We start from the raw sequence: 13,953 nt of genomic DNA on the forward strand, positions 1-13,953 counted from the left end.
ATGTTACTTTTAGATCGCCACATATCATCCAACCATGAGCAGAATAGCCTATTTTATTTAACATTATTTCTAGATTTTCATAGCTTTTTTTCATGTGTACAGAATGTCCAACAGGTATAGATGCATACATGTTACAATTGTCTAATAAAACAGCCTTAAAACTAGTTTTGGATGAATCAATAAACATCCTCCAGTCTTCCTTGTTGTATTCAATACCAAACTCATTCATCAGACCTGGAATGTCTGAGCAGTGCACTAAATCACCTTCTTGTTGAAAAAAGTTGGAAAATTGCTGCTCACTCTTTCTATGCATGTATATGCTGGTTTCAACTGCCAATAAGTTCTTTTCTTTTAATCTAAAGCCAAGCAATTCAACTTTTTCTTTCATTAAGCCCAGATCCCTAACCAAATCGTTAAGCTCGGTCTCAGTGAACAATTTGGGCTCTAGACTTTCTGTATTACATTGGAATTCATCATCGTCTGGTTCATCTAAATCACATTGTGCATCAGAAAATACTTCTGTTAGAACAGAATTTAAATCATCTGGTGGGTCAGGAAACAGCAAATCTACACCATGCCTTACTGGTCGGATGGAAGATGAAAGGTTAGAGTAGCTTAGTACCTTTTTTGTTTTCCGCATAATGGCCAGTAATATCAACACTGCAAAAGTAGCAATAATCGGAATGATTTCTTGGCTTCCTCCATATCATGGGAACAGCAAATCTAAAGGCTTTTCTCTCCTTTTTGAACCATTTTCTCAGGTCTCCAACACACACACAATATACCTTGTGTGGCGCCTAAAATTTATCTTGATGACCAAGTTTAGATCGAAAGTATGATAGATAAACCTTTTTCAAAAAGTCAACAATGTTTATTTGGTGTTTTTAATCACAAATTCAACACAAACATAACAAAAACTGTCAGCAGAGTTTTTACAACCACGATTGAACACTGTATTGAGCACATGTACAGGAAACGAGAAAGTGAAGTTAGATTGACAGTATACAAACCACCATCTGTTAACACAAAAATAGAATTGATCTTTTGTGCCAGCAAATGTTTCTCATCTACATTTATTACACCTCATTTTAAATTATTTTAACTATACAAAAGCTGTTAAATTCTTTAAAAAATCACTTAATTTAATAAATTTAACTGTAAAGTGTGAAGAAATGGTGGGTGATACAGTTTTTGAAGTATCATATTTAGATTTCCCACCCTAACAATAAAAAGAATAAGGTATTTTCACCAAAAAGTTTTCCATTGTTGATCTGTGTAATTATTTGTTAATATGGATTTCTCTTCACTGTAACTTTTCTGGTGCTGTAAGCTGTATATTTTTCTCAAATTAGTAACTTTCTGCTAATTAGGAGATAGCATTTCTTTGGAAGTACAATTGTACTGACCATTCATATATGATGCAAAAACACTTCATAAAGGTTTGTTTTCAAATATGAGCTGTAACGTTACATGCATTCTGCTTAACCTTAATGAAAGTTATCTTAATCCATTTTCATGTATAAAAAATGTTTGTTTTGTTTTTTTCTCTGCATGCAATAATTCATATTGTCACAGAGTATGCAGTTTCATGGCAAGTCACATCTCCGATGGAATAAACAGCCGAACCAGCAAGTACCACAAAAGTATAGTAAAGCAGCTGCCGTCATTCCACCTTGCAGACATGTGGCGCCCATCCTTACCCATGTACATGCACAGACAGTCATAAACTTCCAAACAACATGCTATTCTAGAACAACAAACTTATAAAAAACCGGTATGCTCACTATGATACTCATCATTTGTCGGCCTGGTAGACATTGTGCAACACATTACCTTACCCAAGTGGTATGTTATACTGTATGTCACCTTTTTTTGTATGTAAATGATGTCATCACAACCACAGGACATAGAGAAATAAATAATACTGCTAGTTCAGATTGTACATTTGTCTTCAGAAACGAAAATTGTTAAAACTTTGTAAAATAAAAACCCTTTACTTATGGTATTTGAACTAAGTAATATTTCATATAATTCCATTTCAAAACATCTTTACTCATGACATAGCCCTAACCTTACTTAATGATAATTTGTGATTACTTACAAAGACTCAGTAAAAATTTATCATTTCAATGTATCTGATCTCAAATACTTTGCTTGAGGTCGGATAAACACTGGTGCAAAGTAACCATTCTTCAATAGGAATTTGAATTCTTGAAGTAAGTTATAGTCTTAAAATGTTATGACCATATATTATTTTTTCATTGTCTCTATTTCTCTATGTATGTGGACCAGGCACAATGGTGGCTGGTAAACCAGCTGAACCTCTGTTTTAATTATCAATGGTCTATTCAGACACAGTGAGTATTCGTAGCCTAGTCATGCTGACTGGACATGGAGTAATTATTAATTCCTATTATGAATTGATCATAGTTGTATCTTCATCTGGATTACCAACTAAACTTGTGAGGAAACATAGGCTTAGGAGCCTCATTTCTTATTTCCTCTACACTTCCTTCAAGTAGGATAAGGTAAGCAGGCAGTTAACCTACTTATTCTAAGTTAAGCTAACATTCCCTAAAAATGTGTATAAACTAAATCATGTGATTTAACCATCCAAAATAAGTAAAAATTCCCCTCTTAAAAAGCTCCTAGCAAACCGAGGTACTGCTAACCATGAGAAAAGTACAAAAAATTCTAAGGAATAGTTGTGAAACATGCAAACATCCCAAGTCGTTGGATGTATCCATTCAGTTCTGACAGCAAATTATAGTTTTCCATAGACACTTCGAGCTTTTCGGAGTTTATATATTAATCTGTCAGTTCCAAACAATCAAATGTAATAAATGTTGAGAACAACTAGTGTAGTGAACTCGTTAACTTCCTACTTTCTGTGTTAAGAGCAGCACACAAAGTTAAGACAGTTCTGTCCTAGTTATCCATTTCTGAAATGAGTATAAGAATTATACCACAAAACTCTGGTTCGTTCCTGTATTTTGCAACTTTGGAGTAATCCTCAAAGCTAATAGTATCCTACTTCTGCAGAAACCCATAAATACTCCTCCTCCTACAGAAAAATCCTTCATAAAGACCATTCAAATTTTATAGCTATATTGGCCCTATATATATGCCTCCATTTTTTCTCCATTTAAACTTAAGTGATCCTCCCTTTATCCCACCTGCACTATTCATAATATAATTCATGTATGTATGCGTATCATAGCCTGTTCATTATTACATCACTCCCATTAAACCGCTACTTTTTCGTCTTTCCTCTTATAACTTTAGTTACCTTAATTCTATTGTAGTTTTAACCCATACCTTATTACTGAGCTTCCTCTTAAATATACTACTGTCTCTTAAATATACGACTGTCTCTTAAATATACTACTCTTTGTTCAACTCAGCATGAGCAAGAAACATTATTTTGAGTAAAGTCATCTAGACCGATATTAAAATTTTCTTCATTTATTACACCACTTCAGCTCCTGCCACTATCAGAGATCGAAAAGCTTAGAACTTACAGAACAAGGTTGTCCTTGACAAAATATATATTGTTCCTTTTACAGAGTAGCCTTTTTGGTCTTAGAATGTAATCTGGATATTCTTGCCATTTATTACCATCTCTCTATGTGGTGATGGCTATGCATGTAAGAGAGAATCTATTCAGTTCTGATGTCTCTTCTGATCTCTTGTTCTTTTTAAATGTGGGCTGTGGTAAATTATGGTGACTTCTGTGAGTAATGAGTAATTCCTTAATAGTAAATGCTATCTTCTCATGCATACTTATCTAGATATTACTCATAAAATATTTATTCTCATCTATTATGTAATGAAGTTCATAGTCAGTGTGAAATAGTGACTTGTCTTATTTCCAAATTGTTCGGTAATTGAGTAATTCGACTCATGCTTGGCAATATTTCAGGTAATGAAAGCTATTTTTCTGTGAGCTCTCTCTCCTGGATTCGATTCTCCTTGGTACAGCTCACAACCCAAGTTGAATTATTATACATCAATGGCTAGTTTGAACACCTGATTCACTTTAGGGTGATGCTTTTGCTGTAGGTTGCTTAATATTGCTAAAGTCTTCTTTTGTACTTTCATCACAGTTCCAGATAGTTTTCTATTTCAATAAGTTCGATAAATGAGCATCTTTCACAGACTAGCCTCTTATAAAGCTCCTATAGAATCCAGCCAAATCTAAAAGTGATCATAGATGCTTAATATTTCTAGTCTCTGGACAGTCTTTTATAACTTGCATTCTTTCTGGTCTCGCGTCCGTTGGCCGTCGTAATTTAATATATTATTATTGTTGTTATTATTTTTTTATTGTTGCCGACTTACGTGGTGGGCCTTAATAAAAATGATATTTCATTTAATTTTGATTTACGATTAAATGATTTCCTGAAGTTCTCCTTTTTAGCAATATTAATCTCAAATTATTTGTTACGTTAATGAATGTTAGACTCGCTGAATCTTAAAACATGATCATATAAGCTGAACAATGTAATAAACTTTTCATATTAATTTCCTCTGCTAGTCAGCTCACTTTAAAGCAAAAGATCTTTAGTTATTAATTACAATTGCGGCCCACACACGCGCGAGAGTATTTTTTCTTAGCTCCATTAACCATTGTATTGTAGTCGGAGTCTTGGCTCTGGCTCTCGGCTATGGGACTGAAAATAAGAATCTTAAAGCTACGTATTTCTGCAACTTCATGCGACCGTGGAGAAAAATTAATATTATGATAATAGCGGCGAGTATTTCGCTTCCGCTAATTTTTCATAAGTTAATATCGCCACGTAATGGCGTCGTTGGCTGCATCGGCCGCTGTGATTGTTGAACTGTAAATTACTTGAATGCTGGTTTATTAAAGGAAGGCGGACATGAAATCGGGATCACCTCTAAAAAATTAAAAGTGGACAAAGATGCTTACATTTGCCAGCATTTGCAAGATGTCCGTCTATACACAATCAAGACAAGAGAAGAAGTGAAGACTGTTGTGTCGGTAGCTGGGCCGACACCGTGAAGTTGAGATGGCTGAAAATGCATGCTAGACTAACGCCGACGGGCGTGAAGTACTGTAACAGGCTACGTAATTAATGTTATTAAGAAAAGTACGTAGCTGTATTAATACTTATCTTTAATATCATTGTAGTACATCGATCTTGACGATACACAGGAGACTTTAATTACAATCACTGTATGGCTAATGGCGCCTTGCTAGTTCGTAGCCATTAACTTAGCTGATGGCTATTCTGTCTCTCGGCTAATGAGAGAGAAAGGCTTCGTACATCTGGTCGGTAGCTAGGTTCTCGTACAACTGGGGCGAGTGCTCTCTCGTATCATGAGACCTGCCTTGGTGGTGGCGCTAGGTCTGCGATTACACAGTGGCGACACGCGGGTCCGACATGTACTAAATGGACCGCGGCCGATTTAAGCTACCACCTAGCAAGTGTGGTGTCTGGCGGTGACACCACAAAGACTACTAAAAAAATTAACAAAAGAGCGTATCTTGTCGTCTCTTTAGATCACTTTGTTGTATTTCTCTGCATTGCATTTCTTTGCATTTCTCAACAGGGGAATTATTTTTTTATGGCTACATGATAAAAATATATCATTCAATTTTTAAATGTCTCTTCTTTATAAATACTGTTTTTTAAGTATTTTCGTAATATAGCACTGGGGACGCTATATACTCATAAAATATTTATTCTCATCTATTATGTAGTGAAGTTCATAGTCAGTGTAAAATAGTGACTTGGCTTGCTTCCAAATTGTTCGGTAATTGAGTAATTCAACTCATGCTTGCCAATATTTCAGGTACTGAAAGCTGTTTTTCTGTGAGCTCCCTCTCCTGGATTCGATTCTCCTTCTACATCTACATCTACATCCATACTCCGCAAGCCACCTGACGGTGTGTGGCGGAGGGTACCTTGAGTACCTCTATCGGTTCTCCCACCTATTCCATTCTCGTATTGTTCGTGGAAAGAAGGATTGTCGGTATGCCTCTGTGTGGGCTCTAATCTCTCTGATTTTATCCTCATGGTCTCTTCGCGAGATATACGTAGGAGGGAGCAATATACTGCTTGACTCTTCGGTGAAGGTATGTTCTCGAAACTTTGACAAAAGCCCGCACCGAGCTACTGAGCGTCTCTCCTGCAGAGTCTTCCACTGGAGTTTATCTATCATCTCCGTAACGCTTTCGCGATTACTAAATGATCCTGTAACGAAGCGTGCTGCTCTCCGTTGGATCTTTTCTATATCTTCTATCAACCCTACCTGGTACGGATCCCACATTGCTGAGCAGTATTCAAGCAGTGGGCGAACAAGCGTACTGTAACCTACTTCCTTTGTTTTCGGATTGCATTTCCTTAGGATTCTTCCAATGAATCTCAGTCTGGCATCTGCTTTACCGACGATCAACATTATATGATCATTCCATTTTAAATCACTCCTAATGCGTACCCCCAGATAATTTATGGTATTAAATGCTTCCAGTTCCTGACCTGCTATTTTGTAGCTAAATGATAAAGGATCTATCGTTCTGTGTATTCGCAGCACATTACACTTGTCTACATTGAGATTCAATTGCCATTCCCTGCACCATGCGTCAATTCGCTGCAGATCCTCCTGCATTTCAGTACAATTTTCCATTGTTACAACCTCTCGATACACCACAGCATCATCCGCAAAAAGCCTCAGTGAACTTCCGATGTCATCCACAAGGTCATTTATGTATATTGTGAATAGCAACGGTCCTATGACACTCCCCTGCGACACACCTGAAATCACTCTTACTTCGGAAGACTTCTCTCTATTGAGAATGACATGCTGCGTCCTGTTATCTAGGAACTCCTCAATCCAATCACACAATTGGTCTGATAGTCCATATGCTCTTACTTTGTTCATTAAACGACTGTGGGGAACTGTATCGAACGCCTTGCGGAAGTCAAGAAACACGGCATCTACCTGTGAACCCGTATCTATGGCCCTCTGAGTCTCTTGGACGAATAGCACTAGCTGGGTTTCACATGACCGTCTTTTTCGAAACCCATGCTGATTCCTACAGAGTAGATTTCTAGTCTCCAGAAAAGTCATTATACTCGGACACAATACGTGTTCCAAAATTCTACAACTGATTGACGTTAGAGATATAGGTCTATAGTTCTGCACATCTGCTCGACGTCCCTTCTTGAAAACGGGGATGACCTGTGCCCTTTTCCAATCCTTTGGAATGCTACCCTCTTCTAGAGACCTACGGTACACCGCTGCAAGAAGGGGGGCAAGTTCCTTCGCGTACTCTGTGTAAAATTGAACTGGTATCCCATCAGGTCCAGAGGCCTTTCCTCTTTTGAGCGATTTTAATTGTTTCTCTATCCCTCTGTCATCTATTTCGATATCTACCATTTTGTCATCTGTGCGACAATCTAGAGAAGGAACTACAGTGCAATCTTCCTCTGTGAAACAACTTTGGAAAAAGACATTTAGTATTTCGGCCTTTAGTCTGTCATCCTCTGTTTCAGTACCATTTTGGTCACAGAGTGTCTGGACATTTTGTTTTGATCCACCTACCGCTTTGACATAAGACCAAAATTTTTTAGGATTTTCTGCCAAGTCAGTACATAGAACTTTACTTTCGAATTCATTGAACGCCTCTCGCATAGCCCTCCTCACACTACATTTCGCTTCACGTAATTTTTGTTTGTCTGCAAGGCTTTGGCTATGTTTATGTTTGCTGTGAAGTTCCCTTTGCTTCCACAGCAGTTTTCTAACTCGGTTGTTGTACCACGGTGGCTCTTTTCCATCTCTTACGATCTTGCTTGGCACATACTCATCTAACGCATTATGTACGACGGTTTTGAACTTTGTCCACTGATCCTCAACACTATCTGTACCTGAGACAAAACTTTTGTGTTGAGCCAACAGGTAATCTGAAATCTGCTTTTTGTCACTTTTTCTAAACAGAAAAATCTTCCTACCCTTTTTAATATTCCTATTTACGGCTGAAATCATCGATGCTGTAACCGCTTTATGATCGCTGATTCCCTGTTTTGCGTTAACTTTTTCAAATAGTTCGGGTCTGTTTGTCACGAGAAGGTCTAATATGTTATCGCCACGAGTCGGTTCTCTGTTTAACTGCTCAAGGTAGTTTTCAGATAAAGCACTTAAAAAAATTTCACTGGATTCTTTGTCCCTGCCACCCGTTATGAACGTTTGAGTCTCCCAGTCTATATCCGGCAAATTAAAATCTCCACCTAGAACTATAACATGGTGGGGAAATCTACTCGAAATATTTTCCAAATTATCCTTCAGGTGCTCAGCCACAACAGCTGCTGAGCCAGTGGGCCTATAGAGACATCCAATTACCATGTCTGAGCCTGCTTTAACCGTGACCTTCACCCAAATCATTTCACATTTTGGATCTCCGTCAATTTCCTTCGATACTATTGCACTTCTTATCGCTATAAACACGCCTCCCCCTTCACTGTCCAGCCTGTCTCTGCGGTATACATTCCAATCTGAGTTTAGGATTTCATTACTATTTACATCTGGTTTCAGCCAACTTTCTGTCCCTAGTACTATATGGGCGTTTTGACCGTTTATTAATGAGAGCAGTTCTGGGACCTTTCTGTAGACGCTCCTGCAGTTTACTATTAGCACATTAATATTGTTATTCCCTGTTGCATTTTGCCTACTCCTACCTTGCTGCGTCTAAGGAGGCGTCTTGTCGGGCCTAGGGAGGGGATTCTCTAACCTAAAAAACCCCCATGTGCACTCCACACGTACTCCGCTACCCTTGTAGCCGCTTCCGACGTGTAGTGCACGCCTGACCTATTCAGGCGGACCATACATTTCTCCACCCGATAGCGGAGGTCGAGAAATTTGCACCATAGATCTCCGCAGAATCATCTGAGCCTCTGGTTTAAGCCTTCCACTCGGCTCCAAACCAGAGGACCGCGATCGGTTCTGGGAACCATACTACAAATAGTTAGCTCTGATTTCACCCCGCGAGCGAGGCTTTCCGCCTTCACCAATTCCGCCAACCGCCTGTACGAACTGAGGATGACTTCTGAACCCAGACGACAGGAGTCATTGGTGCCGACATGAGCAACAATTTGTAGTCGGGTGCACCCAGTGCTCTCTATCGCCGCCGGCAGAGCCTCCTCCACATCTCGGATGAGACCCCCTGGCAAGCAGACAGAGTGAACACTGGCCTTCTTCCCCGACCTTCCTGCTATTTCCCTAAGGGGCTCCATCACCCGCCTAACGTTGGAGCTCCCAATAACTAATAAACCCCTCCCCCCGTGTGCCTGCTCGGACCTTGCTGAAGGAGCAGCCACATGTCCTCTTACAGGCAGAGCGGGCGACGCCACATGGCCGGCCTCCACATTGACCCTCCTCCTCGTGCGCCGCGAACGCCGCTGAACCCGCCACTCCCCTTGGGGAGAGGGTGGCCCAACCGCGCCCAGTACACGCGAAGATGTCTCGACAGCAGGGACAGTGGGTGAAGCATGTAACACCTGGGGTGTACCTTGCGACGCACCAGACTCCCCACTGCCGCTACACTCCGAGGCAGCAGCCTGAAGACGGCTGACCGCGGCCATCAACACGCTCAGCTGTTCGCGAACAGTGGCCAGCTCCTCCTGCGTCCGTACACAGCAGTCACACATCCTATCCATCCTAAGGAATCAATTTACTGAAGAGAGTTAATCAACCTTTAACTAGACTGCTAATTCACTAAAGGCGGCTGTTTATTAACTAAACTGTGGTTGCTAGGCACTTCTTGTAGAAAACAATGAAAATAGCACTACCTGTCTCTGGACTGTATTGAAAACAAACACTAGCACTACTGGCACTATGGCACTGGCACTTGGTACAGCTCACAACCCAAGTTGAATTATTATACATCAATGGCTAGTTTGAACACCTGATTCACTTTAGGATAATGCTTTTGCTGTAGCTTGCTTAATATTGCTAAAGTCTTCTTTTGTACTTGCATCACAGTTCCAGATAGTTTTCTATTTCAATAAGTTCGATAAATGAGCATCTTTCATAGCCTAGCCTCTTACAAAGCTCCTATAGAATCCAGCCAAATCTAAAAGTGATCATAGATGCTTAATATTTCTAGTCTCTGGACAGTCTTTTATAACTTGCATTCTTTCTGGACATGGTTGTATTCCCATTATTCCCACACTGTGTCCCAAAAAGTCAACTCTTGTCACCAAAAGTATGTTTTAGAAACTTTTATTAGGAACCCTTTTTCTTCCAGTCACCTCAAAATGTATATCAATAATTGTCAACAGTCTTCCCAAGTCTTGTAGACTATTAATAAATCATTGACAAACATTATTAATTCTTGCACTAATTCCCTCCCTAATAAATATTGAGCAGGAATGAAAACTGACACAGGAATGTCCAATTCGGTAATGGAGTAATTCAATCATGCTTGCCAAGACTTCAACTAATGAAAGCTATTGTTCTGTGATCACCCTCTCCTGGATTCCATTCTCCTTGGTACAGCTCACAACCCAAGGCGAATTGTAATACTTCCATGGCATTTACTTTAAACTGAAAAGATTTTCTTTCAAATAAGAAGGCTGTGTATGGCCTTGAGTGGTCATGTAATGCTATCTGCCAGTATCCTTCCATGAAATCTATGGAAATATGAAATTCTGCTTCATCAAAGTTAGATAACATCTCTTCTGTACTCAGGGTTCTAACCCTTTCTGTCTCTTTGTGTTTATGGAGTGATCATGAATCTAAAACTAAATGAACACCTACCACAAGTCTCTTAAGTACCCACAACAGACCTTAAAAATACATTGAGTTATGTTGCTGTCTATCTCCTTTCATATTTCATCTCTCACTGCAATTCAAAGGTTTATTGGTAGTGGATATGACTTGCAAAAGGAAAAAAACTGTGTCATCTTTTACTTTAAACTTACAGAAGTATTCCTTCATTAGTCCCAAGTTATCTGTGACCACATCTTTATGTTTTAACAGAATACCTTCTAATTAAGATTTCTGTTCTTCTGGCACTACAGGTGATTCTCTTGCTATCGATTTAATGCCAACTCCTCTTGATTTAATACTTCCCTTCTTTTTCTTGTTTATTTTCATCTGTTGCAATAATATCAGTAAACACAACTAAATGAATATGCTCCTCTGATGATGGGCCTTGCTTAGATTTCAATGGATTGCTTTGGAAAGCTATGCTAGCTACCTTTTTACCTATTTTCCACACAAATATTTTCTGGTTGAAATCCAATCGATAATAATTATCAAGTAACCAATCTTATCCTAACAGGATATCTATGGCACCAGCAACAATGTTTGATGGAAGTTCCACTTTTTAATCGTAACTGGTAGTCATGTTTCTTTTTTAATTTGCTTCCCTTTATTACAGGTGGTTCCGGTAACACACACTCCCATTACTGGTACTAGGAGGCAACAATATTTCTTCCTCATTAGCGCTAGCCATGGTGTAAGATTAATGATATTTTATGCACAGAATATAGGTGAACATCAACTTTCTTTCCAAAAATGTCACTCACTACTATTGGTTTACAATGTTCTCCCTTAGCTGTTACTTTTCCTTCTTTAAACAACTACTCAAGAATAGGTCTCAGCCATGTGAGGATTACTGACTTCTCTGAATGAGGGCCTACTATTCTATTATTAGTTTGGCATGGATCTTAGTGTCAAATCTTTTTCCTGAACTTTAGGGTGAATTTTACAGCAATTCATCCACAAAGCTTTAATGTAGCAAAAATTATATTTATATCTTTTTTAGTAATAGGTCAAATTTCGGACAACTTTTTCCATAATGAATCATATTTCAACCAAATTTTTTTCCAGAAATCCAAATGTTTGTCGTATTTTTAAGTACACAAGAATATAAACACGAAAATTTTACTCACATGACAATGTTTGAGGTAATGTTGTCACAATTAAACACAATTACTACAAAGATTTATTTATCGGGTTTATAGTAGACAAGCAGTGTAACACATTATGTAGTCCGTTCACTGATATAAAGATTGTTGCACAGAGTCTACAAAACATTCTCGAAGCCAACAAGGGTGGCTTCTGGCGTAATAAACGTAGCACAAGTAGTCGCCCCATTCAGTTTGAATACAAAGTTAGTCCTATTCAATGAAACCAGGGGAGAAATTCTTCAGCAATAACAACGAAATATTATTTTATAAACTATATGAAGTTAAGGTTAATGGGGGAAACTGCTTTAACGTGTAAAACACTGCAACAGCTCCAAACACAGTAGCTGCACGAAGATAAGTGCTGAAAAGGACAGCAGACGAACGCTGTTATTTGAGTAGACATGTCCATCTTCAGAGGTGCAAGAACTTGTTTAAGATGGTAGTGTCTTGCAATGTCCTATTGGAGAAGCTGAAGAATCCCCGCTTCAGACAGTTCTTGAAGTACAAAATAAATCCAGTTCCAGATGAAGCTACGCTGAGAAACGACTATTTATCTGTGTGCTACGAGGAAGTGCTCGACAAAATACGAACTAAAGTTGTTGACCAAGAGATTAGGGCGTCTATCGGAAATCACCAATTTGGATAGGGGTTAAATTGTAAATACTTTTGTTGGTGTCCTTAAAGTTGACGGACCTGGAGAAATGTTTCTCCTAAGGGTGTGAAGCTCTCAGCAGAATAAACAGCTCGACAACTGCCTTTGTGTTTGACAACTCAATGAAGCTACTGTCACTAGTTGGTGTGAATAGAGACGAATAAATGGTGCTTCATACATGGCTGTAGCAGCCTACAGACTTCAGAGTCTCTATCCCAGTGTGGCACACATCACTTGCCTTGCACACGCATTGTACAGAGCTGTAGAAGAGGTGAAATTAAATTGCACTGATGTGAGCCAACCGATCTCCTCTAGCAAGAAAATCTATGTGAAAGCTCCACTAAGAGTACAATAATTAAAGAACAGGGAGCTTCCCTCCATTTCCCCCTCAGCTTGTATTTACACAATGAGGTTCTTGGGTTAATGTTGTTGAGTATTACTGTACCTATTACACCAAAACAAGACGATCTTTTCTGAGCCTGATAGTGATTAATAAAGTGCTATCAGAACTGCCAAAGAGTTCTTTACACATACGTTGTCTCTAAACTTGACATACATCAACGCGCTGTGTCATCCGAACAAGACACAGGTGCAAAGATGCGAGCTGCTGCCAGTGCCATAGAGACTCTCCACTTGCGCGAGTTCCACCTGCGCCACTGTTGGTACTGAGCATGGAGGTAAGAATAGAGGGAGACGCTGTGATGTCACAGCTGTGAAGCTATGTGAAGCCGAGGGTAGCCATCTCAATCCGACCAAAACATTGCTGCTGTAAGCTTGTGTGCATAGGCTTGTCGCTCACTTTTGGAAGGATTTTGCGCTATTATGGTGACTTGTGTGGTGTTCGGATGTACGAATCTTTCTGATTGTGATGCGAAATCGAAGGGAATAACATTTCATGTGTAAGTTGTCTCGTTAAGTGTGATTTTACAACTTCATTGTGAATGAACGTGTGCTACATCGGTACTTGTACTATAGCGTGTTTTTCTCCTGTAGATTTCCTAAAAATGAAAGTCGGAAAGCTCTGTGGGAGAATGCCATGAGAAGGAAGAATTGGTGTGCGTCTAAATGGAGCACTATATGTTCTCAGCATTTCCGAGAAGAGGACATAGACCGAACTTCCGTTTCAACAGTAAGGCTCCGAGAAAATGCTGTACCATCAGTTTTCCCTACACACCCAAAACATTTGCAAAAGGTATGTTAATTCAAAGAATTAAATTCTTAGTTTTCAAGTTCACATTTCACTATAATACGTACGTATCGTCGATAATCGAAGTGTTGAGTAACTCACTTTGTCTTCATCATGTACCAAATTAAAAGCTAACACTACATTAACTGGCCTAAACAGGACACTGTGTAGATTTG

General features: G+C 39.1%; 1 protein-coding gene across 3 annotated transcripts in view; it reads left to right on the forward strand.

The window, feature by feature from the left end:
• The window catches only part of LOC126412549 (molybdenum cofactor biosynthesis protein 1-like), a 289,749-nt gene that overhangs the window by 18,978 nt on the left and 256,818 nt on the right, over nt 1-13,953 (forward strand). Inside the window, exon 3 of one of the 3 annotated variants that reach the window (XM_050082197.1) lies at nt 13,585-13,783. In XM_050082197.1, the coding sequence (XP_049938154.1) occupies nt 13,657-13,783 (127 nt within the window). In that variant the 5' untranslated portion in view covers nt 13,585-13,656. Of the gene's footprint in view, nt 1-11,101; nt 13,784-13,953 lie in introns of those variants that run through there. The other 2 variants (XM_050082199.1, XM_050082196.1) reach the window with 2 other exon arrangements.

The sequence above is a fragment of the Schistocerca serialis genome, chromosome 7 (assembly GCF_023864345.2).
Source record: "Schistocerca serialis cubense isolate TAMUIC-IGC-003099 chromosome 7, iqSchSeri2.2, whole genome shotgun sequence".
Lineage (NCBI taxonomy): Eukaryota > Metazoa > Arthropoda > Insecta > Orthoptera > Acrididae > Schistocerca > Schistocerca serialis.